This window comes from Schistocerca gregaria, chromosome 8, assembly GCF_023897955.1.
Source record: "Schistocerca gregaria isolate iqSchGreg1 chromosome 8, iqSchGreg1.2, whole genome shotgun sequence".
Taxonomy (NCBI): Eukaryota; Metazoa; Arthropoda; class Insecta; order Orthoptera; family Acrididae; genus Schistocerca; species Schistocerca gregaria.
The window spans coordinates 259886150-259910551 of NC_064927.1; the positions used below are offsets into that span (position 1 = coordinate 259886150).

Below are 24402 nucleotides of genomic sequence, written 5' to 3' on the forward strand. Positions count from 1 at the left end.
AATCCTGAGCGGTCCATTCGACTTGTTGTTGGGCCTATCTGTACTGCACTGCATGGTGTCATGGTTGCAAAGATGGACCTCGCCATGGACATGAGGAGTGAAGTTGTGCATCGTGCAGCCTATTGCGCACAGTTTGAGTTGTAACACGACATCCTGTGGCTGCACAAAAAGCGTTATTCAACATTGTGGCATTGCTGTCAGGGTTCCTTCGAGCCATAATCCGTAGCAACAGTCATCACTGCAGTATTAGCTCTTGGCCAGCCTGAGCGAGGCATGCCATCGACAGTTCCTGTCTTCCCCATGTCTGAACAACATCGCTTTGGTTCACTCCGAGACACCTGGACACTTCGCTTGTTGAGAGCCCTTCCTGGCGCAAAATAACAATTTGGACATGATCGAAGTGCAGTATTGACCGTCTAGGCATGGTTGAACTACAGAGGAGCCTTGTACCTCCTTCCTGGTGGAATGACTGGAACTGATTGGTTGTCAGACCCCCTCCATCTAATAGGCGCTGCTCATGCGTGGTTGTTTAGTGACATCTCTGAACAGTCAAAGGGACTGTGTCTGTGATACAATATCCACAGTCAACGTCCATCTTCAGGAGTTCTGGGAAATGGGGTGATGTAAAACTTTTTTTGATGTGTGTAAATGGTTTCTAGGCCATTCTTTGTCACTAAACTTTGAGAAGACATGCCATATACAGCTAATAATTTGCAAGACGTGTTCACCCAGTGTAAGTCTAAAATATGATGCCACCCAAACTGAAGAGATTCAAACCAAAAAAGTCTTAAAGATGTGGAGGGAAAAAAAATAATTGAAACATTTTTCCATTTTACTTCTGTAGATTGAACCACTGCACTGAAGAATTTAGGTTGGATTTTAGGTAATACTCACATTAGTTGATATTTTTACTAGTATATATCAATCTGTTCGATTAAAAAACTAACCAGTGGGGTAAAATAAGTTGGGCACATCTAAATGTTTTATGAGTAGCTAAACTTTTTATCATTGAAAATGTGTGTTCCTTGATAATGTTACCTTGTGGTGTGAGTTTAATCCTTAGGATTTCAGCTTGGCAGTAAATTCAGGTGGGAAACTTTGGTTCAGAAAGATAACATTAATTAAAGAAGGCACATTTTCAATGATAAAAGTTTAGCTATTTAAAAAACATTTAGATGCGCCCAACTTCTTTTACCTCACTGGTTAGTTTCTTAATAGAACAGACTGATATATACTAGTAAAAATACCAACTAATGTGAGTATTACCTAAAATCCAACCTAAACTCTTCAGTGTAGTAGTGCAATCTGTACAAGTAAAATGGAAATGTGTTTCAAGTATTTTTTATTTACTCCACATCTTTAGGACCTTTTTGGTTAGAATCTGGGGAGGAAACTTAAGCATATCTCATCTTTTGTAAATATGCTCTAAATATTTGTTTTTATGACAAGTCCTACATCCATCTCCAGCCATCCAGATTTATATTTTTTATGCTATCCCTAAATTGCTCCAGGCAAAAGTCGGTATGATTCCTTTGAAAAGGCATGACTGAGTTTCTTATCCATCCTTGAAACATTCCAGTCTTGTGCTCTGTGTATCATGACCTCGATGTGGATGGACATTAAACCCTAATCTTCCTTGCTTCCTTCCACATTATGGAATTGTGAAACTAAAAGTACAGTGACATCTTGTTATTACATTCCCACATTTTACATTTTCCTGCTTATTATGTTCACTTTTATTGCTCCAAGCTGAAGTCCATTTTCTCAGTACAATGCTTTCCCATCATTAACAATTCTGTATTAGAACATTTTAACTTTTCTTTGTGTTATCACGGCCTTTGACATTGATTTTCACACAGATTTATGCAAAAAATGCATCGTTGTTGTTGTTGTTGTGGCCTTCAGTCCTGAGACTAGTTTGATGGAGCTCTCCATGCTACCCTATCCTGTGCAAGCTTCTTCATATCCCAGTACTTACTGCAACCTACATCCTTCTGAATGTATTCATCTCTTGGTCTCCCTCTACGATTTTTACCCTCCATGTTGCCCATGTTGCCCATGTCCTACCAACTGATCCCTTCTGATTGTCAAGTTGTGCCACAAACTCCTCTTCTCCCCTATTCTATTCAATACCTCCTCATTAGTTACGTGATCTACCCATCTAATCTTCAGCATTCTTCTGTATCACCACATTTCCTGCTCAAAGTCAGCCTTGAAGCAATGCAGAAAATGCAGACTATATGCAAAATTATTGATCATGTAATATAGCGTTAGCATGGTCATTTTTGGTGTGTCAGGTCATGGCCACCTGTATTATAGGTTTGCAGTGCTTGGAAGGGTGGGAAAGTGTGCTGAATCCCTACCTTAATGATAATCATGATCTGATGATAGCAACTCTAGTAACAACCTTCCTTTTGCTCCTTGTGTTATTTGCAACAGCTATAATTTAATTTCTCAGTCATTTATACAAATAAACACAATTTTCGAAGATGGCTGTCTCTATCATGAGCTTTCGTGAATCGTTGTTACTTCCACATGAAATATGCCAATTGGTACGTCCTGATGTTAGACACAAACATTTCTCCTCAAGATGCTCTGTAACAGGATGACAATTTCTGCCATGTTTTTCAATCATGATGTCCCTAAACTGAGCATCCTCCTTGTTGGCAGCAGACTGTAGATTTTGTGGCTATTGTTCTCTGTTTATGAAGCCTGTCAACTTTATTATTTTAACAAATATTGTGATTCAAGTTTTATTTACTGTAGTTTTTTTTTACAAACATCAGTAATAAGCCTCACATCAGAACATGAATATCTTTTTAATGTGTGTGTGTGTGTGTGTGTGTGTGTGTGTGTGTGTGTGTGTGTCAGCACTCATCCATTGCCTTTGTGGTTGTCATGAAGTCATTGGCTGATTGCTAACTCACACAAACATGTGTTTCCTTTTTCATTCCAACCATGTCCTATGGTGTAAATAAAGCATGGAAGCAAAAGTCTTCCATGAAACAACATTAAAAAGATGTTCATGTTCTAATGTGAGACATACTATTTACAATCAATAAAATTACATTAAATAAAACTTGCAACACAATATTGATTAAATTGCTACAGTTGGCAGTCTTCATAAACAGAGATCACTAGGCACAAAATCTACAGCTTGTTGTTTCCTATGCTTTCCTGTATTTTACACTTTCCTGAATTTTACACTTTTTTTGAGTCAGACAGCTGGAAAGTGTAAAAGGGGTTGTTTTACTGTATATTTGTCTAGAGAGAGAATCACATATTTGCAGAGCACATTACATAATTTAGATCAGTTGCGCTTGACGAGGAACCTATTCAGCTAACAAGGTGAAAATATGAATCTGTCAATGACTGAATAGTGACATTCTTGCACATACACCAGTCAGCCAGAATGCTATGATCACCTGCATAATAGCTGGTATGTCCACCTATGGCACGAATAACAGTGGCAATATGTCATGATATGAGACCTTAGTAGGTCGCTGGAGGGACTTGGCACCACAACTTCATACACAAGTCACCTAAATCCTGTAAATCCCAGGAAGGTGTGCAATCACCTCCAAAATGTGTTCAGTCAGATTAAGATCTGTGAGTTGGTGGATCAGCACATCAATTGGAACTCATCACTGGGTTCCTTGAACCACTTTAGCACACTCTTCTCCTTGTGGCATGGCATATTATTTTGTTGAAAAATGCCACTGCTGTCAGGAAATAAGATCTTTTTGAAGGGTGCACAAGGTCTGCAACCAGTGTATGATACTCCTTGGCTGTAATGATGCCAACATTAATGTTCTCCAGAGCATAATGAAGCAACCACTAGCCTGTCTCAGTCCTGCAGTACAGGTGTCAAGGAGCTGTTCCCCTGCAAGATGACAGAGTCATGCTCTCCCATCCACATGATGAAAAAAGTATCAAGATTCATCAAACCATGCAATGCTCTGCCACTGCACCAACATCCAGTGCCAATGGTCATGTGTCCATTTCAGTCATAATTGCTGATGTTGTGGTGTTAACATTGCTATATGCATGGGTTGTCAGGTGCGGAGGCCCGACATTAGGAGAGTTTGTTGCATTGTGTGTTCAGGCATACTTGAACTCTGCCCAGAATTAAAGTCTGATGTTAGTTTCATCACAATTTGCCACTTGTTCTGTTTTACCAGTGTGTCCAGCCTATGACATCTGACATCTGTAATGAGTGGCTGCCCAACTCCATGATGTCTGGACATGATTTCACCTTGGTTTTCCCATGTGTTGAAGACATTCACCACAGCACTCCTTGAATACCTGACAAATCATGCTGTTTCTGAAATGCTCATGATGAGCATCAGGGCCATCACAGTCTGCCCTCGGTGAAATTCAGAAAGATAGTGTGATTTCTCCATTCTATATACAGACAGCACACTCACTGATACTTCATGTACTGTGCATGTGTCTGACTAGCAGACATCCCTCACTGGATGCTGCTGCCATCTGATGGGCTTATATCAGTAGTAGGATGGTGGTCATAATGTTTTTGTGGATAGTGTATTTCACTCCTTTATAAAGTCACATAAAACAATTTGATAGAAACAAGCTCAAAACTCAGTGTATTATTGCTCATTGTGGCTGATAAAGTGGGCTGCCAAAATGAACAGTGTGCTATGGAAAATGTGGTGTTCATCAGATAGACACACAGTAAACATCTGTTAAACCTTTCAAATTTGAATGCACAATTTCTAATGAAATTATGAAAATCATCTGTCATCTACATCATTAAAATGTTTGGATATAGTGCCATATTGAATAAGGTATTAAATTCACTTGCAGTCTGCACCAATGACAAATGACTGCTCTATAGTATGAGTGAGAGGGGAGCAGCTATTTTGAAATTTTGAAAGCTGTCTTGACTCATTCCATATCCCTGATGTTCTCCTTCTTGAAAGGATTGACAGAACACAGTAAATGAATGAATGAACAATGTATTTTGCTATCTGTTTAATCAAACAACAAATTGAAAACAGGAAGAGTTTGTATTTCATTGAGTTAGTGTTAGCTGAGAAGCTATTTACATTTCCATGGGACTATTTGAGCAGTTGTTTGAGTAGTTGTATTGGTAATTGTGATCAAATATGTTAAACTGTGTATGTTTGTATGATGATTAAAATATATGCAAAGACATCACTACAACACATTTTATGAGTAATGGTTCATAACAAAATGTTATGGAAACTAGATAACCATTTTCCATATGTCAACAAAGGAGTGAAATATAGAGCAATTACCATATGTAAGTATAATTCTGGACTTTCCATTGTTTGATTTAATAAAAGTAGTAATTTGTCTGATATTGCTATTAAGTACTCTTCAACAGCTTGTTAGAATTAATGTTTTGTTCTGGTCAATTTACAGTGTTATTTTCCAGTCAGGGCCTTCCCCATTATAGCATGTGGTTGCTGTTATCTATTAGTGATTATTACATATATCTCTATATACCTGTAACTAATCAGGAATTATATTTGAAATTAAAGGAAAATATGAATTTAAAACATTGTATGCATATGAGTTATCAGTTCTGAGTGCTTCAATTTATCTTCCGCTGTGTGACTGCAAGAAGCAGTCAGCAGTTGTCACTTGATGAGTCTTCCTTCAATATATTAGATGAATTTATGTTTGTTTTATTACCTCAGTCATAGGGACTAATGATGGTTTTCATTTAAATTACAGAAGTCTTGTTAAAATGGTGTCGTATGAAATTATGTATCTGTATAAGTATGGACCACTACTCACCGAAATGAAGCGATGTTGAGTAGCAGACAGCTTGGTGTGCATGTTTGATTATTATCTCCCCAAAGAAGGCCTTGTGTGCATATGAGTGTTTGTTAGTTCTCTTAAGAAGGACCTTGTGTGGAAGCTTACATATTAATCTCTCTCTGTCTCTTGTGTGTGTTTGTGTGTGTGTGTGTGTGTGTGTGTGTGTGTGTGTGTGTGTGTGTGTGTGTGTGTGTGTGTGTGTATGTGGTATTTGTTTGTAACTTCTTTGGAAGAGGACTTTGCACGAAAGCTTAGCAGTTCATTGTCCTTTGGTATATATCTGTCTACTGCTCAGGCCTGCTAAACACTCGTTCTTTTAGTATGAACACTTTTAGCATCTTTCATCAGTTGTCAGTGTCTTGTAAAGATGTTACTGTCTTGTACAGCATACTATTTTGAACTCTGGGGTGGCATACAGACTCAATGTGCATTAACTTTAGTTTTTGATGAGACAGTTTCTTTGGTTTATGACTACAAACAATGTTGGAAGTCACAAATATTTTAGGGCATGTAGTGCTGAAATGTTTATGTAAGAAAATGTAGATCTTTGAAGAAGCACTTCACTAGATCTACAAGTTGAACCATCCAATTCAGTCACATACAGACCTTAATACAGTGTAGCATCTCATCATAATATCAACAACAAATACATAAAAACCAACTGAAACTGGCTTATTCAAAAATTCACTTTGTGATTTAGGTCTGTGGCCTGAATATTTCTCATTATTTAATTTGTTTCATAGTCACAACCATGTACATAAAATCCAGAAAAAGAAAACAAGTTTATTGCTGCACTGATTATATATTTCACAACAGAAAATCACTGATGGCCAATGCCTTAAACACTTTTTTATTGTGAATACATGAGAGTACTTGCCTAAAAAGGTAGAAAACTTGAATATACTTTTACAAAATGCATAATTAAAATAATATTATCTGTTTTTCATTAATAACTAACGTGATTAAATAACTTGTAAATGTTCAGATGATTAATGATCAGTAAACTGTAAAGCCATACCAAATACATAGCATCACTCAGCAGCTAGAAAATATCCTTCATTTTCACACTCTGTTTTTAGGTTGTCTGTTGAGCATTGGAAAAAGTGCTAAGATTTATCGTAGACTATAGTACAAATAGAGCACTTGTTATTTCAATTAGAAACATGTCTCCATTTTTTGCAGATTTGCTTCTTTTGGTCTACAGCAAGAAAAAGTAAAGTTGAGAAATGAATTGAAAATAAAGAAAATGAAAAATTATTAATAAAACAAAACCAGCAGACAGAGAAATAGTACCTACTTCTGCATCTGAATATCGAATATACACAGAATTTCAAACGGTGGCTCAGTAAAAGAGTTGATCTGTGACATAATTTTAACTTTAGAAATAACCAGTCTTTAAGAATAATCAAGTATGGCTATTCATAAAGATCACTAATCCTTATATTATAAAACAAACTAAAATTAATGCAAAAGTATTGCACATTCCCATTGCTTTGGTTCAGAGTATAGATTATGATAACATTATAACACCATTGGCATATAACACTAGAATGATATTTTGTGTTTATAAGTTCTGAGTCTTGCTTTCCTTAATGCTGCTCCATATATGTGCCAACATTATGACTAGGAAAATTCCATTTTGATGTATAAGAAGCTATGTTCTGTAGATGAATAAGAAGATTTATTGCTATACAGATTAAATACAATATTCAGTAACATATTTGGTATGTTATTTGTTTTTATAAAATTCTTTGTCACTGGAGACTTGTAGGTTCAAAACTGAGACAGTAATAAACATCATTATAATCAACATAATAACAATATGTTACAATAATAACGCTGCTGACAGTTGCCAGTTATACATGTCAGGAAACACAAAACTAAAATCTACAGCACACTACCATATTACTATGGCCTTTGAACTTATAGAAGAGTAAAAAGTAAGTGATTAGGCCTATATAATATATACAAATGAAATCAAATATATTGTAGTGGAATTGTGACACCTGTGGGGTGACTATTCACTTTAAACATTGTCATTTTACTCAGTTGGATAATTCACAAAGTCAGTAGTATATGTAACATAAGATATGGAAAATGGCGTATAGCATTCAGTTGGTGGGAGTGTCAGGAAAAGTGAAAGTACTGTTCAATGCCAAAAATGTGACACAAAATTTGTAATACACAAGGACTAGAGGAATTTTTCAATCGAGAGAAAGCTGTTGAAGAGAATTAGTGTCACTGCCCCAGAAGATCTGCCACCAACTTTGTTTTGGGGGACGCTTACTTTCATCCACACGCAGAACCTCTTCTTCCATTAAAAATGATCTGTAACTTGTCCGGAGCAAGGTGCGATATTTATCTGTAATTTCAAGTAATCAAATTGAGAAGAGATAAATTTTATTTAGTTCAAAATTAGTATGTAACTAAGAATGGAGACAAGAAACATGGTTAGAGGACAAAAAGCAATAAAAACTAAAAATGAAGAAACACACACACACACACACACACACACACACACACACACACACACACACACAGAGAGAGAGAGAGAGAGAGAGAGAGAGAGAGAGAGAGAGAGAGAGAGAGAGAGAAGGAATTAAAGACACAAATGATGGTAAGGCTTCTCTTTATATGGGAAAGGGTTTGTGTGATTTTTTAGAAGTATAGTAAATTCACATCATATCAGAAACATTTTTTCTTCATTAATGGAGATCAGAATATTCCTTTAGTAATTATCATATTATTCAGTTTAGTCATGAAGAATAATGGCAAAGAATAAAAATAAATTGTTTTACTATGTGCAATTGAACTGTTCTGTTTTTCCTTGTTAATTATTTGTAGTGATTTTGTGAACCACTAATATACTTTGATTTGAACCTGAAAGTTTACACATTACAGCAAAACAAATAATCACATTGCAACCGAGATGTGTCATATGCACAAGAATACTATAAACACATGCAAAGATCTAATAAAATACAGTTCAGTGTTTAAAACCTTTCAAACGTCAGTGTGTAAATAAACTTGCTGCTTCATTTAAAAGATGAGCTCTGTATAACTAGCTCACAAAATCAATTATTAATGAACAGTTGTAAGAATCTGTAACACAGGGACTTTTGTTCAACAGTAGATAACAATTCCTATCCTGATTGATGAAATTTGCAATTCCATTTCTTTTTTCAGCTATGTTCTATTGACAATTGCAAATCTTATGTACTAAAAGAGAGCCTTTAGGATTGGTGTATTGTATTGTGTGAAGTGATAGTATGGCATTGTTGGCTGGGAGGCCCCACGCGGGGAAGTTCGGCCGCCGTATTGCAAGTACTTTTTAGTTGACGACACTTCGGTGACTTGTGAGTCAATGATGATGAAATGATAATGAAGAACACACAACACCTAGTCATCAAGAGGTTGAGAAAATCCCTGACCCCGCTGGGACCGAACGCGGGATCCCGTGCGCAGGAAGCGAGAATGCTACCGCAAGATCATGAGCTGCAGGCGATGTATTGTACTTATTTCAGGTTTCATTATTCATGTTTTGGGAATTGATTTTTGTCTCTGATTTTAAAGAAATTAATAATCCTGCAGTTTCTCTTTGCTTCTTTCTTATATAACTGGCAAATATTCTAGATTTTGTGGTATTTGGTCATGAAAATTCCATTTCTATAAATTTTATTTGTGTCCAAAGTCATGTTTTCATGGGAAATATTAACTTGAGCAGGAAGAAAAAATAAATACAAGATTTAATTTACTCATTTGTCAGTTTTGCAAAGATTGAGATTTTCATGCTATAAAATTATGTTGTTGGTGTTACAGACCAAAGAGTTAATCAACAGAAATAATCAATTTTTGAACATGTTATGTAATTGGATAGACAGTCATTTATTACTCATGGCCTTGACTGTATTAAGCAGCTACTTTGACAAGGCTATGACTTTCTAAAATCACGCTCTAAAATGAGGTCCTTTCTGTCCAACATTTTGCCCACCACACTTAGTATTGCTTTTCATCACTCTCCTAATCTCCACAATATCCTTGTCAGACCCTATGCTTCTTCTGCTACATCTCCCTACCATATGGCTCCTACACCTGCTATCATCCCTACTCTAAGATTTCCTTCTACCATCACCTATACCAGCCCTGTAACTGGCAAAAAATATACTATCAAAGGGAGAGCCACCAGTGAAATGTCATGACCTCAGTTCCTGTTTCATCAGACATACCATCTGAATTGTTCCCTCAGACACAAGTTTCTCAGAACTCCACAGGTGGGAACTAGTATTGCAACATATCCTTGTTTCTCGTCATGCCCCTGGCCCTAATTTACATTAATTTCTTTGGTTGAGTAGCTATTTCTTTCTTCACTCCCTTTACGTTTCTACATCTTTCATTTCCAGATCTGTTCACTTTTCACCCTCTCCCTCCCACCTCCTATCACATATAATGCATTTAGCTTTTTACTCTAACTAACTGGTGCACAGTGCTTTGGCAGTAATCTCTGCCTTGTGTATTATTCTGTCTTCCACTTTTAAGCTCTCAGGTTTTCAAATATCATCTGATGTAATTCCCAACAAGCAATCTTCCCTTCTCATCCCATCTGGTAAGTCTCCCCTGACCTGGGGTTCAGGGTGACTTGTCCAAACTCTACCCCTTTTTCTAAACCTCATCAGTCCTTTTCCTTCACACCTCTTCCTTCTCCTTCAACCTTTTGCCAGAAGAAGTAGCCACTGGACCTGGAAGCTTGCAAACTTTAATATCTTTTATATGTGCATTCTCCTGCTGCTGCTTGGTGAGTAGGTTTTTTACCTATTCAATTACATTACATCAAAGAGTTAGACAGCCTTTGATTAATTTTCAGGGAGAGTAGTGTTGATTTGGAACAGGAGCAGAACAACTATGTGATTGCTTTAGAGTGAAGTTGCATTCTTTGTCTGAATATTGAGAACTAAGTCTTTATCATGTACAGCATTTTTATTTAATCTTGTGACTACTAAAGGACTATGGAAGTGAAATGCAATTCCATCTCATTAATTTGCAAACAATTAACTTTATGTAGAAACCCATATGACTCCCTGCAGCAAAGTTCATAAAGCTGAAAATGTGAAGTTGAACTGTTGGAACTGGAAATATATCATGAGTCTTATAGTGTGAATTAAAACCTTCACAGATACTTTAGAAATCTCTGCTTGAAAATCATACCCAAGAAATATGAAGTCAACAAGCTGAGCCATAGATATTTCTATAGATCAAAATGAGTATTAAAAGTTATTTTGGTGATTCAACAACCATTATTGAACTCAGAAACTATACTACTGTTTCCTTCACATTAAGCTTAGCATTTACAAATCAGATAGTCCTGATAAAGAAATACAAATACATCATTTTTTTGTATTACAACAAAGACTTGTTGATTGGACTTTGATAATGGCAGTGATTAGACAGTCCACAAGAAACAATTATTAATAAATTGTAATAAATGTTTTCTGCTAAGATTTCCCCTGAAACTTTTGATTACTGTCACCGAATTTGTAAAAGAGTGCAAATGTTCATGTTACACATTAGAGTTACTATGAGTATACCTATTCTTGAACTTAGCAGCTGTCTGGACTTGAGTGTCTAACCTGAGCACCAGTTTGCCATTTGCCCAAGGATCTTCCCTACAACATTTGTGCAACTTAATGGCTCCCCTGATTATGGGAGAGGTGTTAAAACCACATCCTTCCAAGAGTTAGGAAATTCTCTTGTCTTTAATATGTGGTTGAATAGAGTAGGGAGGACTTCCTATAAGGCACTTAATGCTATGTAATGGGTCTTGTCATGATTAGATGTTGCATCAGATGCCTTGTAAAATGCCAGATCCAGCTTTCAAATGGAGAATGGACATTTGTAATATTATTGTTACTGGAATCTAAGTCCCCATTGCTTCTCTCTGTTCTGTGTCATGGTGGAAGTCTTGATGCTGGCTTGTTGTGATTGTCACTCCCTAGAAATGTTTCACTACTTTCTGTACTATATTCTCTGGTTGGTCATAAGATTACCACTATATATATAAAAGAAAAGCATAATCTTGTGTATTGTGTGTGCAATGTATTGTAAAACATACACAGTATTGTGCTTATCATTTACAATTATGAACTTGCCCTTCAAGAGGTGACAACATTATGATTTATTATTATTCTAGTGACTGGGTATCTTCCACCTCATCCAAAAATTTTCCACTAGGACTCTTTACTAATGTGGGATTTCAGCAACTGTTTATGAGATTGAAGACAATCTCATCTCCCTCTCCATATTATGTTGGAAATACATAACATTTCCCACTTGAAAGGCTGCTAGGCTATCTGCAGTGGTCGGGACTTAGAGCACTGCAGATCCTGATTTTAGTGTTGCCTTTTCACTCCACTATGGGGCAGGCAGCTTCTGCTGGCTTCCTGAAGATTTTAGAATGTATGCGCCAGTGGGTTTGTGAATCATGTTATAAAGTGATCCATCCATTCTTATCTCTGTTGCAGTGTTCAAAGACAGCCAGGTAGTCATACAAATCTAGTCTGCTTTTCTGAAAATCTACTGTGATGGCTTTCTCTCTGGCACTTTTACACCTGCTATTCATATCCAGATAGGGGAGGGGTCAGTAAATAGGGAATCATTGAATCCTTCAGTTTGGCTGAGGGCAAGACATCATGTTGACAGATCAGTAACAGATAATGGCTGGGTTACAGTAGTCAAATACATGCTCATCTTGTATTCATGACACATAAAGTTTCTGATTTAGTAAGTGAGTCCAATGGCATATATAAGATGTGCAATGAGATTAGTTAGAACTTCGTTAGCCATCCCCATAATAATGCTGGAGGGTGAAACCCTTGAACACAGAGGTATGCAACTGTTTTAGAGATGTCTCTTGAAGACAAAAGCATGTTGATCTTCCCTGTGCCATTTACATCCCACTGGATTATATGAGCAATTTCATTAGTGAGGTCTTACATCTGACCCATTACCTGTGTATAGAGATTTTAAGTGTGTGGCAGTTGGGGTTTTAGAGATGAGAGTGTCTGATTATAACAGACTTCATAGTCAATTGCTTTCACAGCAGATTCGATTTTAGACTGTTCTGTTAGCACCAATGAAACTTGGTCAGATGCTTTTGGACTGACTTTGTTTGGTTTTTGATCATTCAGTCATTATTTTCACTTCAGAAGAAGTATAATGGCATTGATCATTTTGGTACACTTCGGGCCATACTTTTTGCCACTTTCTGTTTCACTGCTGTCATCAGCTTTTTCATACTTTCGGTGCTAGATAGAAATGAAGTACTTATTTAGAAGTGTCTGTGTGCTTTTACAGTTTAATCATAAATTTCTAGTGCATTTGTGTTGTGTAGTTTTCCATTGTCTTTAGTATGGATAGGAACTGTGAATCCTATGTTTGGATGCGAGCTGAGTTGGTGACATTCATTCATATCTCCACAGAGGTGTTGGCTTCAGTCTCATTGCTTGAAGTTGTTACCAATAGGCAACACTGTGGTGTTCCAAGGGATGTCCAGAGCCCCACGTGTCCCCCCAATAGACTTGCTACTGTGGTTGGTCCAGTTACTGCCCACATTGAAGTGTGGCTGGTAAAGATTCTTAGCCTGGTACAGTTGCCTGCAATGTTTGGGCATTCGCAAAAGGTATGACTATTAGTTGTTGGGAGCTCCAATGTTAGGAATGTGATGGATCCTCTTAGGCTTAAAGCAGTGTATACTCTTTGCACATTCTGGGGGAACAAGTTCTTCCAGATATCACAACAGGCGCAGTGCGCAGCCAATTGCAACTGGCGGCTCATGTCAGTACTAGTGATGTGCATTAGTTTGGACTTGAAGTATTCTCTCTGGATTCTGCCAGCTATTTGAGATGTAAAGACAGTCACTATTACTTGTGTGATGAAGACAGAGCTCACAATCTCTAGCATTGTTTACAAGACCGTCAGAACCTCAGAGGGTTATGAAACTGTATAGGCTGCAGATTCGTTAACTTGAATCATAGAGTGGAGAGATGTCAGGATGCATATAATATGTCATGGGTCAATTACAACAGGAGATGCTTACATCGGTAGTGGGGACTGTGTGAAAAAGACTGGATGATTTCTAAGTTTGAAGGTTGTGAAAGTATAAAAATATAGGTTCAGTCTCAAGAGGTGCATGTCACACATGAGATGAGGGTAGACCTAAGAAACATTAGTATTATAGTTGTAAATTGTCATAACTGTAATGGAAAAGAATCAAAGCCCCAAGGGTTCATAAGAAGCACTGAAGTAAACATTGTTATAGAAGCTGAAAGCTGGATTTTACTTCATCTGAAGTGTTTACCAAGGACATAATGGTGTTCACAAAGGATAGCATGTTTGTTGTTGTTAGTAGTTTCATTTGTAGTGGAATTGAAGTAGATAATTGTTGTGTTTTAGTGTGGTTAGAAGCTATAATCAACAGCCAGAACAAATTAATAATAGATTCATTCTCTGTTGCTTCCAAACTAGGTAAGTGTAAACCTGTAAACCAGACTGAGATGTGGCAAGTTGGAAACTCTCCATCTGTTATGCTTCCTACTCCCATCAATAAACTGATTTTTGATTCTAATTTTAATACAGTTGCAAATGAAATACGTAATATGCACATGACTATTTCAGAACATCAATTTGGCAAATTTCCATTTAAATTAATTATTCAGGTGATTAATTTGGATATACACATTCAAGTAAGATGAATAGTTTTTGTTAGAGGATCATTAATTGAAAGTTACCGCTTATTGAAAGTTCTACAACAATACACAATTCAAAAACTACACTTTACAGAGTGAATTTTGCCTCTGTGATATTGCCTATGTGATTATTAGATTCTGAAATTTGGCAATCTAATTATGTTAATATATTTGTTCTGAATCACATGACAGTCCTCAATAATTAATTAAATTTTGCAAAAGTTATTATAATATAAAATTATTTTCAAGATGGATGCCATACCTGTAAGTTAGGTATTTTCAAATGGAAGCATTAGATGGTTCTGTATACTGTATTCTAGCCTTCAACATTTTTCATAAAGCTGAAAACAATAAAGTCTCGTAGTCCATCCAAAACAGCAAGCTTTAAGCTACCTAATTTTCAAAATATTATTTAGTTTTTGAGATCAACAAATATCTGCATGCCAATCTTTAAATAGCCCATGCCACCCCAAAATTTCCAGTCTGAGTCCAATGTTCAACTCATACCACCTATGTATATAAAATTTGTGACCTCGAAGCTTACAGGCAGCAACTGTGTCTACTGAGGTTCACATTTATGTGAAATCAGTGTGTAAAAAATACTAGCTGCTAGCAATTATGTTGGTTGATATGAAAGAATCTGTAGGATCCAGTTGCCATATTAATGTACTCCCAAAAGTCTGAGCTTGGATAGCAAAAGTTGTTTTACTCACTTTTTGCTTATTAGAATTTCAAAAAATTATGTGGTTGACTTTCTACATGAAAACAACATGTACACTGTGTGTGTTATCATGTGTTGCCACTGTGTAAAGTTTTTATTGTGATGTTCAGAGAATAGTTAAGTCACTGAGCCAAGGTATAGTATTGTGAACAAGTTTATGAAAGGAGATGAGCAGTTCCCTTTATGTATGAAAACTGCATATTGTATGACAAGAACTGGCAAGTGCAAGTGAAGTGAAAAGGAATTACTTATATTCAAATAATGTGTGCAGTGAACCATTTGGCACTATCCTTTCTAAAGTCAGCCTTCAGGATATTATTTCAAAAACATCAGGATATTATTTCAAAAACACCAGGATATGAGACTTCAAGTCAATGAGAAATGAGTGCAAAATAGGAAAGGGATTATGCCACAAGATGTGGCTTAAATTCAGGGAAATAGTAATGACAGCAGTTGAGAACTTTATACCAAATAAACTGCTAAGAGTTAGAACAGTTCCTACATGGAACACAAAGCAGGTCAGAGCACTGTTGTAGAAGCAAAACTCTCTCTCAAAATCTGGCAGGCAATCCATAGATATTCTGGCCATATTTGAAGTGCGCCAGCACCAATCAATACCTTCACTGTGTGATAGAAATGGTAATATTACTGATGGTAATGCCACTAAAATGGAGTTACTAAACATGGTTATCCAACATTGCTTCATCAAAGAACACAAAGAAAATATTCCAGAATCGAAATCAAGAACAGCTGCTTACATGAGCACCTCAGAAGTAGATTCTCTTAGTGTAGTGAAGCAACTTAACAGTAGAACACCTGGTGGAGGTCAACTGACCATTTTTTATCTTAAGATGCAAATTTCTTTGGTGTTTAAAATAGACTGTTCCTGTGATTTTATAGTTTAATTGTTTTAGAGGAGTTTTAATTTGTTTGCTTTGCAACTACATTTTTTAAAGATTACCTTTGGTTCCTGGTTCTGTCAATTGATCACTTCTCACATTTTATCTGTTTTATTTGGCTTTTTCCTTAGCCAACAACAGTGAACTTTGTACAATCTTATGTGGAACAGTTTTTGTGCATTTGCCTGTTCTCACTAACAGTTCAGCTGTTGGACTATAATGGATCATTATTGTAGTCACGTCTTTTCTGAAGCCAAAATTATATAAATTATTTGGATGTCTCCAACTCAGTCAGAAGCAGAAGAGTTACAGGGAGAGCACAATGAAAATGGTGCATTAGGCAATTAATACAATCCTTCGTGCTGGAAGGAAAAGTCCGCAGAATTTTATTTGAGAGACTCCTTGATCTATAGGGCATGCAAAGTTAGGGAAGAATCCTCGCCTAGTGTACTTTGCCAAGCCATTCATGAAAATATGTTGTGCCTGGCGAAAAACACACTGAAACAGAAGCACATATTGTACTCAATGGAGCTATCCTTGATTTTGGAGGTTTGACTAGGGCCTCCTTTTGGGTAGACCATTCGCCAGGTGCAAGTCTTTCGATGGAGGTGCTGGAAGCATTATTATGCAAAAAATAAAATAAAATAAATAAATAAAAATAGTAATAATAATAATAAAAGCAATATTAAAGACAATAAATATGAATATCATAACATTTTGTAGTAAAAAAAAGTGTAAAATCCAATAAGAACCTTAAGGGGCAGTTGACCTCCACTGTGTATTCTAAGGAATGATTCAAAGCTTCGTGTTCTAGTGTTAAATCACTTAATAAAGACAAGTCTTCCAGCCCATACTGTACACCAGTCAGGGTCCTTTCAGACTATGCTGATGTAATAGATGCATACTTAGCAATCATATACGACCACTCGGTTAATGAAAGATCTGTACCTAAGGACCGGAACATTGCACAGATCACACCAATACACAAGAATGAAAATGGAAGTAATCCACTGAATTACAGACCTATATCACTGACATCAATTTGCATTGTGGTTTTGGAATGTATACTGTGTGAATACCAGGGTCATCCACAAAGTAAGTTCTGTTTCTATTTCTATCCATGGCAGTGCTACAATTGCAGTTCCGAGCATGCGTGGCAGTTACGCTGACTCAAGGAGAAGAGTATACCATTTCCAGATTACTGCTGACAACATGTGCTTTGTAGTCCTTCTTTATAATGTCAGCCATAATTGAACATGCCGCTGCATGTGAAATCAGATTTGTGATTCGTTTTCTAAATGCAAAGAGAGTTAAATCAAAGGAAATTCGTTGGCAAATCTGTGACATTTATGGGTGAAATGCTATGAGTGATTCAATGGTTAGAAGATGGGTCAGACTGTTCAATGAAGGACGTGATCAAGTGCATGATGAATGTGACCAAACAACTCTTCTGGGAATTTCACTGAGATGCGTTTGATCATCCTCTGTGCAGCCCGGACCTTGCTCCTAGCGACTTTCATCTCTTCTTACACCTAAAATCTGTCCTTGGTGGTCAACACTTCAACAATGATGATGAGCTGAAAGAACATGTTACCACATGGTTGAATATCCTGGCATCAACCTTCTATGAAGAAGGCATACAAAAACTTGTTCCACGCTGTGACAAGTGCCTACAAAATTTCAGAAGCTATGTGGAAAGGTAGCTTAACAGTTATACAATAAATATTTTTTCTGTATCTTTACATGTTTGTTTTGTATAACCAAATGGAACTTACATAGTGGACATACCTCATATTATGAATTATCTCAAAGAAAATGATCTACTGACACATAGTCAGCATGGATTAAGAAAATATCATATTTGTGATACAGTACTGGCCCTTTATTCACATGAAGTGTTGTTGGTAGGGGATGTCAAATTTATTCTGTATTTCCAGAAGGCTTTTGATGCCATTCCTCAGAAGCAGCTTCTAATCAAATTACATGCCTATGGCACTGTGTGACTGAATTTTTTATTTTCTGTCAGAAAGATCCCAGTTTGTAGTATCTGATGGAAAGCCATCAAGTAAAACAAAAGAGTTATCTCGCATTCTCTAAGGAAGTGTTATAGACCTTTTGCTCTCTTTAATATATATAAACAATTTAGGAGACAATCTGAGTGGCCCTCTTAGATTGTTTGCAGATAATGACATTGTTAACCATCTTGTTAAGTGATTAGAAGATCAAAACCAATTGCAAACTGGTTTGGACAAGACATGTGTATGATGAAAAAGCTGCAAAGTGACTCTGAGCAATAAAAAGGGTGAGGTCATCCACATGTGTACTAAAAGGAATCCTCTAAATTTTGGTTATATGATAAATCACACAAATTTAAATATGTCAATTCAACAAAATACCTAAGAATTGCAACAATTATGAACAACTTAAGCTGAAATGATAACAGATAATATTGGAGGGGGGGGGGGGGGGGAGAGGGATAAACCAAGAACTGTATTTTACTGCTAGAATACTTGAAGATGCAAGAGGTTGCCTACACTAGGCTTGTCTGCCCATTTCTGGTGTAGTGCTGCACCGTGTGGGGTCATGACAGTAAAATTAACAAGGGACATTGAAAAAGTTCAGAGAAAGGCAGTTTGTTTTGTTTATAATGGAATAGAGCACAATGTGTAATGAATATGATACAAAAATTGGGATGGCAATTATTAAAACAAAGCACTTTTGTTGCTGCAAGATCTTTTCACCATATTTCTGCCAATAACTTTCTGTTCCAAACATGAAAATATTTTGTTGTTACTTACCAACATAGAGAGCAACTATCATTGTGATATAGTATAAGAAATCAGAGTATGAACGAAAAGATTTAAATGTTTTTTCTCTTTCTCATGCTTGTCTGAAGGAGATTTGATGACCCCTCTGCCAAGCACTGAAGTGTCACTTGCAGATAGTCATGTAGATGTAGATGCTTATATCAAGGCTTCTTATGTTTGAAAGAAAGGTTTCATAATTCCACTAGCATTAACACACATTTGTGCTCATCTTGATAGTCTGTCTCTATGTCAGCTTTTGTCATAGATTTCTGCACTTCTGATGTGAAAGACAAGAGAGATGATGATCTACATTAATGAACTGAGTACCTTCTCTGAATCCCTGTAAGACATTTTATGGTAGTTTTTATTTCTTGTATCTTTTTCTCCCTTCATTCTCACAAGTGGGTCACTCTCAGTCTGAGAGCTCCATAAAGTGTCTCTCACTCTCAGCCTTCCAAAACCTATCCCTCTTTCCTCTGCAAAGAAGGAACTAACAGTTCCAATAATGAACAGTTACAGCAGACAGTAAACACGGTCACGAAACAACTTAGTAACTGGGCACAGAGTAATCAGCTTGTAATAAACAGTAAGAAAACCATTGCTCTAAAATTCCACAATGTTCCTAACAAGGACATGTTTATCCCATCAGTCTTTATCAATGATGAGCCAGTTGGTAACAGTACTGAAACCAAATTCTTAGGACTTTGGCTGCAGAGTAACATCAGATGGAATAAGCATATTGAATATCTCAATGCTGAACTGAGCAAAACATGTTATCTTCTTTGTTCATTAAAATCATGCTGTAGTGAGAAAACAGTACTGAATGCATATCATGCATACTTTCATTCTCGTCTTAGATATGGGGTAACCTTCTGTGGAAACTCTAAAACAGCTAATAGCACTTTTAAACTACAAAAAAGGGCCATTAGAATCTTGTTTGGGTGCAAGCCTATAGACTCTTGTAAACCCCTGTTTAAGAAATCTGGTATTCCCCCATTACCATGTGTATACATTATGGAAATCCTTTTGTTCTTTAAATTAAATGTAATAGGCAAGGACCGGAGACTACAAAAAAACTGTGATATACATGAGCACTTTAGCAGACAAAACAGAAACTTACATATAACTCAAATCACCACAGCACTGTGCCAAAAAGGTACTTTTCACATGGAAGTTAAGCTTTATAACAAACTTCATGAAAACATAAAAACTATCACTGAGGTCAATACATTTGGAAAATCTCTAAAGTCATATTTACAGCATCACTGCTTTTACTCCATTGAAGAATATTTAAATTTATGAAATGTGTTATATAAATACTTACTTATGTGTAAAGTGTGTTATTGTAAGCTTACATATGTATGCCTTGAAATTACTTTCAGCCTGTATATTTATAATTTGACTTGTCCAATGTCTTATGCATAAGCTGCTATGTAGACAACAGGACCAATAAAATACAATCTACAACAATCTACAATCTACTAACAGTTTTTTCGCATTTGAGTGTGTCTCTTAGCGGCTTTGGAATTTCATCCTATGAAGGTAAAAACTGGCCAACTATTTAGTCTCACTCTAAATAATTATGTAATTGATTTTTTTAAAAACAGGAGACTTTTCTGTGTTGCCTGTTTAGCTCTCTTGGGTTCCTCATAACTCTTTTCCTCTGATTCATGTAAACTGTTCTCCTGGGTCCAGAGAATTTTTATCTGTCTTCAACTCAGCATGTGATGTACTTATGATAATCAATATGCAATTAATGTCAAAATAATAAATAAAAGGAAAATTAATTTTCAAAATAAAATGATTAAAGAAAATAAAAGATAAAACAACAAATAATCTACTAATACTGCTACTTACTTTTGTTCATTATAATAAATGTTTTTGGAAAGCCTGGTGTAACTTGGTGCTGTTTTTCATCATTTAAAACAATACTGCAACTACTAAACAACCACCAATTTTTATTATAAAATAAAACATAGAGTGGAACTTTGTATGCTGGACCGAGACTCAAACTAGGGATGTTTGCCGTTCATGGGCAAGTACTCTACTGACTGAGCTACTCAAGCACGACTTACGACGCCCTGTCACAGCTTTGCTTCCACCAGTACCTCATCCCCTACCTTTCAAACTTCACAGAAGCTCTCTGTTGCAGAGTGAAAATTTCATTCTGGAAACATCCCCCAGGCTGTGGCTAATCCAAATCTCCACAATATCCTTCCTTTGAGGAGTGCTAGTCTTGCAAGGTTTTCAGGAGAGTTTCTGTGAAGTTTGTAAGGTAGGAGATGAGGTACTGACAGTAGTAAAGCTGGGAGGAGGGATCATGAGTCATGCTGGGGTAGTTCAGTTGATGGAGCACTTGCCTGTGAAAGGCAAAGGTCCCGAGTTTGAGGCTTGGTCCAGCATTTAGTTTTAATCTGCCAGGAAGCTTTATATCAGTGCACACTCCACTGTAGAGTGAAAATTTCATTCTGGAGACAACCCATAAACTGTGGCTAAGCCATGTCTCTGCAATATCCTTTTTTCAGGGGTGCTATTGTCACAAGGTATGCAGTGGAGCTTCTGTGAAGTTCGGAAAGTAGGAGACTGGTGGAAATACAGCTGTGAGGAGGAGACATGAGTTGTGCTTCAGTAACTCAATTGGTAGAGCACTTGCCTGTGAAGTTAAAGGTCTTGAGTTCAAGTCTTGGTCCTGCACACAGTTTTAATCTGACAGGAAGTTTTATATCAGTGTAAATTCTGCTGCAGAGTGAAAATTTCATTCTGAAAATATAAAGTCTTTTTCTAATCTATTTTTCCACACTTGTGGTGAACCCTGCTGGTTGAATTTATTTCTAGGAATGGAAATTTAATTCAAGAGACAGTCAGTCAATCCCAAAAGGAAAATGTTCATTTTACCATGTATGTTGTTGGTGAGATCTTCTCTTTCTTCAGGTTCTGTGTGTAGCATTCCAGGATCACCCACCCACAGTACCTACTGAGACCATGGTCATTAGGTATGTTGCTCTAAGGTCTTTTGCTGAGAGCCTCACTAAAGCCAGTGAGAATCACTAGTCTCAAAAGTCCTCACACAATGTCCTCTTTGTGTAGGCCTCCTTCTATTTCTCAGCCAAACCTATAGCTGTTTTACTCTCTGTCTGATCTTCCCATTCTCTAATTCATGTTGTTATGACGTGCATCTCTGATGTGTCTGCACAGGTTTCTGACATGACTGCTCAAGCTCTTCTTCCCTTGTGTATATTTCTAAGTCTTTCAAGGAAACTTGTTAGATTTGTTAGCCTTTCTCCTCTCAGTATTATAGAAATTGTTGGATTCTGGAAGAAATTTCCATTGTCATCTGACACTACTAACTGTTTATTAAACTGCCATACCCCATGGGCAACCACACTCACATGTATTGATTAGTCTTAATTTTATTCTTTTCAGATAGCCTGGGTATGTTCAGTATCCAATAGAGTGATGACTCATCCTCCTGGAGGGCTACATGTATTTTAAACTGAGCTGTTGATACAGACTTGAAAGGCAAACAAACACACTTTGCTGTTGGTGCTGTTTCCTAGGAAAGCTTGCATGCTTGCAGGAGTCATACATTATTTTCTTCTTTCATTGAAACAGGTTACATGAATACAGGAAAAATCATGATTTTGTGCTGTCTGAATATTGGAACCACTCATATAGACTTGTGGAAATGTTTATGGACTGCCAAGTGCACAAGAATAGTGTGTATTTGTATGGACAAATGATGCTTTAAACTCCATAGGTTTTTTTTGGATGTATGACTACATTTTGAAATGGAGATCAGTGTCATTCATCAGATAATTCATATTTCAATTCATTTATTATCAATTCTCATTATACCACTTCTTGAGACAACACATTTTCTGTCAGTAATTGTGCATGTAATAATACAAGTTTGAAATCTGTACTGTAGTGTTGTTCACTTTGTTTATTTGTGCTTGTCTGCTACTCAAAAGCACTTGCTAGCTGTGAGTTGATACTGATATTAGTTCATTGCTCATTCCCATCAGACAGGGTGTAAAACTGCCTTTGTGCTAGTGCACAAGCAAACTTTATTATTCTGTACCTTATTATCATGTAGTATGGTAATTAAGGCCCAAAATTCCTAAGATAACAGAAACAAAAGCCAAAGAGATATTAATATATATTAAACTGTAAATTTTGTTGCCATAGCAAGACCATCAGGAATTAAACAGAACTGGAAACGTTCTCCAGAACCTATATATACATACCAGCAAGTTCCTGACATTTCCCTCCTGTTCCACCATATTCTTCAGGTAATATATCAAGTGGTAAAAATTTTCCTAATGATGTTACTGGGCCATGGAAGTGAAGCTAAAAAAAAAAAGAACAAAGTCTAGTGGTTTACAAATAACCATATTTGCACAAACTACATATGTGACAGTGTGTTGAAGCTATAAAGAAGGAAATATTCTTAACCAGTTATTGTTGACCACAATACATTGGCAGGATTTCAGCTGTCAATTTTGGTCACAAAATGTTGAAAAAAGATTTGAAAAACGAAGCAGTATGTAACAATTCTGTAGTGTGCCACATTCAGAGAGAAGAGCCAGTAAAATAAAATTTTAGTGGCTCATTATCCTGACAGTAATATGCAAAAGAAGATTGTTACAAACATTACAGGGTTTGTATTTCCATTTTAATTCTGAGACAAATCAAGGCAGAATCCTACAAAATACCACCTCCTCAAGACAAAAATACATGTTACATTAAAAACGTTGTCTTTTCACTGCTGCAGAGATGACATGTCATAAACTGATCATCTTTGAGTGATTGTACAGCTTATATGTGATTGAATGTCATTTTCCTGGAATACAAACTGACAGGAAATAACTGTCTTTGAAAGCTCAGATTACTCATATTATGGGGTATTATTTGCTGCTAGTAAAGTTTTTTCTAATTTCAAAACCATCTAGCTTGGTTAACATACATCATACTCAATACAACATGCTTCCTGAAAGTTTAAAAAATAAAGCACAATTAATGAAAAGTGAAAATGTTGCTTCAGAAGAACTGCTTGTGTTCAGTAGAAGAATTTGTGAATATCACTCTAAAATAACAAATTTAAATATTTTCTTATGTACCATAAGCTTATAGCTGGTTAGTTCATTCTTCAGATCAAACAATTCTGTTGGAGGAACATCTGCAACTGAGCATTAAACCTGAGGTTGAAAACCCCGCTACAGTTGTAAGGTTCTTTTATATAGAACGCAACTGGTCTCGGGCTCTTATACTCCTATCATCAGGTGTTATACTGAAAATAGCACAAGACCGGATATAATAATTGTTTTTACACAGAGTCAGACACATAAAAAAGCAAAAAAAAAAGTTCCATACAACATTTTAGAAACCACCAGTCAGGCTAAGTGCTGTAAAACCTAAGTCAATGG

The 24402-nt window shown here is 36.4% G+C and overlaps 2 protein-coding genes across 2 annotated transcripts in view; both read right to left on the reverse strand.

Annotated features, from left to right (window-relative positions):
• The window catches only part of LOC126284971 (hydroxyproline dehydrogenase-like), a 123891-nt gene extending 118045 nt beyond the window's left edge, over positions 1–5846 (reverse strand). Inside the window, exon 1 of the mRNA XM_049984249.1 lies at positions 5788–5846. The gene's annotated coding sequence lies outside the window, so the exon portion shown is untranslated. The remainder of the gene's footprint in view (positions 1–5787) is intronic.
• A 728-nt stretch (positions 5847–6574) lies between these two features.
• LOC126284972 (alpha-tocopherol transfer protein-like) overlaps positions 6575–24402 on the reverse strand; it is a 257511-nt gene continuing 239683 nt past the window's right edge. The window contains exons 6-7 of the mRNA XM_049984250.1: positions 23224–23326; positions 6575–8173 (exon numbers count right to left, since the gene is read on the reverse strand). Of these exons, the coding sequence (XP_049840207.1) occupies positions 8016–8173; positions 23224–23326 (261 nt within the window). The 3' untranslated portion in view covers positions 6575–8015. The remainder of the gene's footprint in view (positions 8174–23223; positions 23327–24402) is intronic.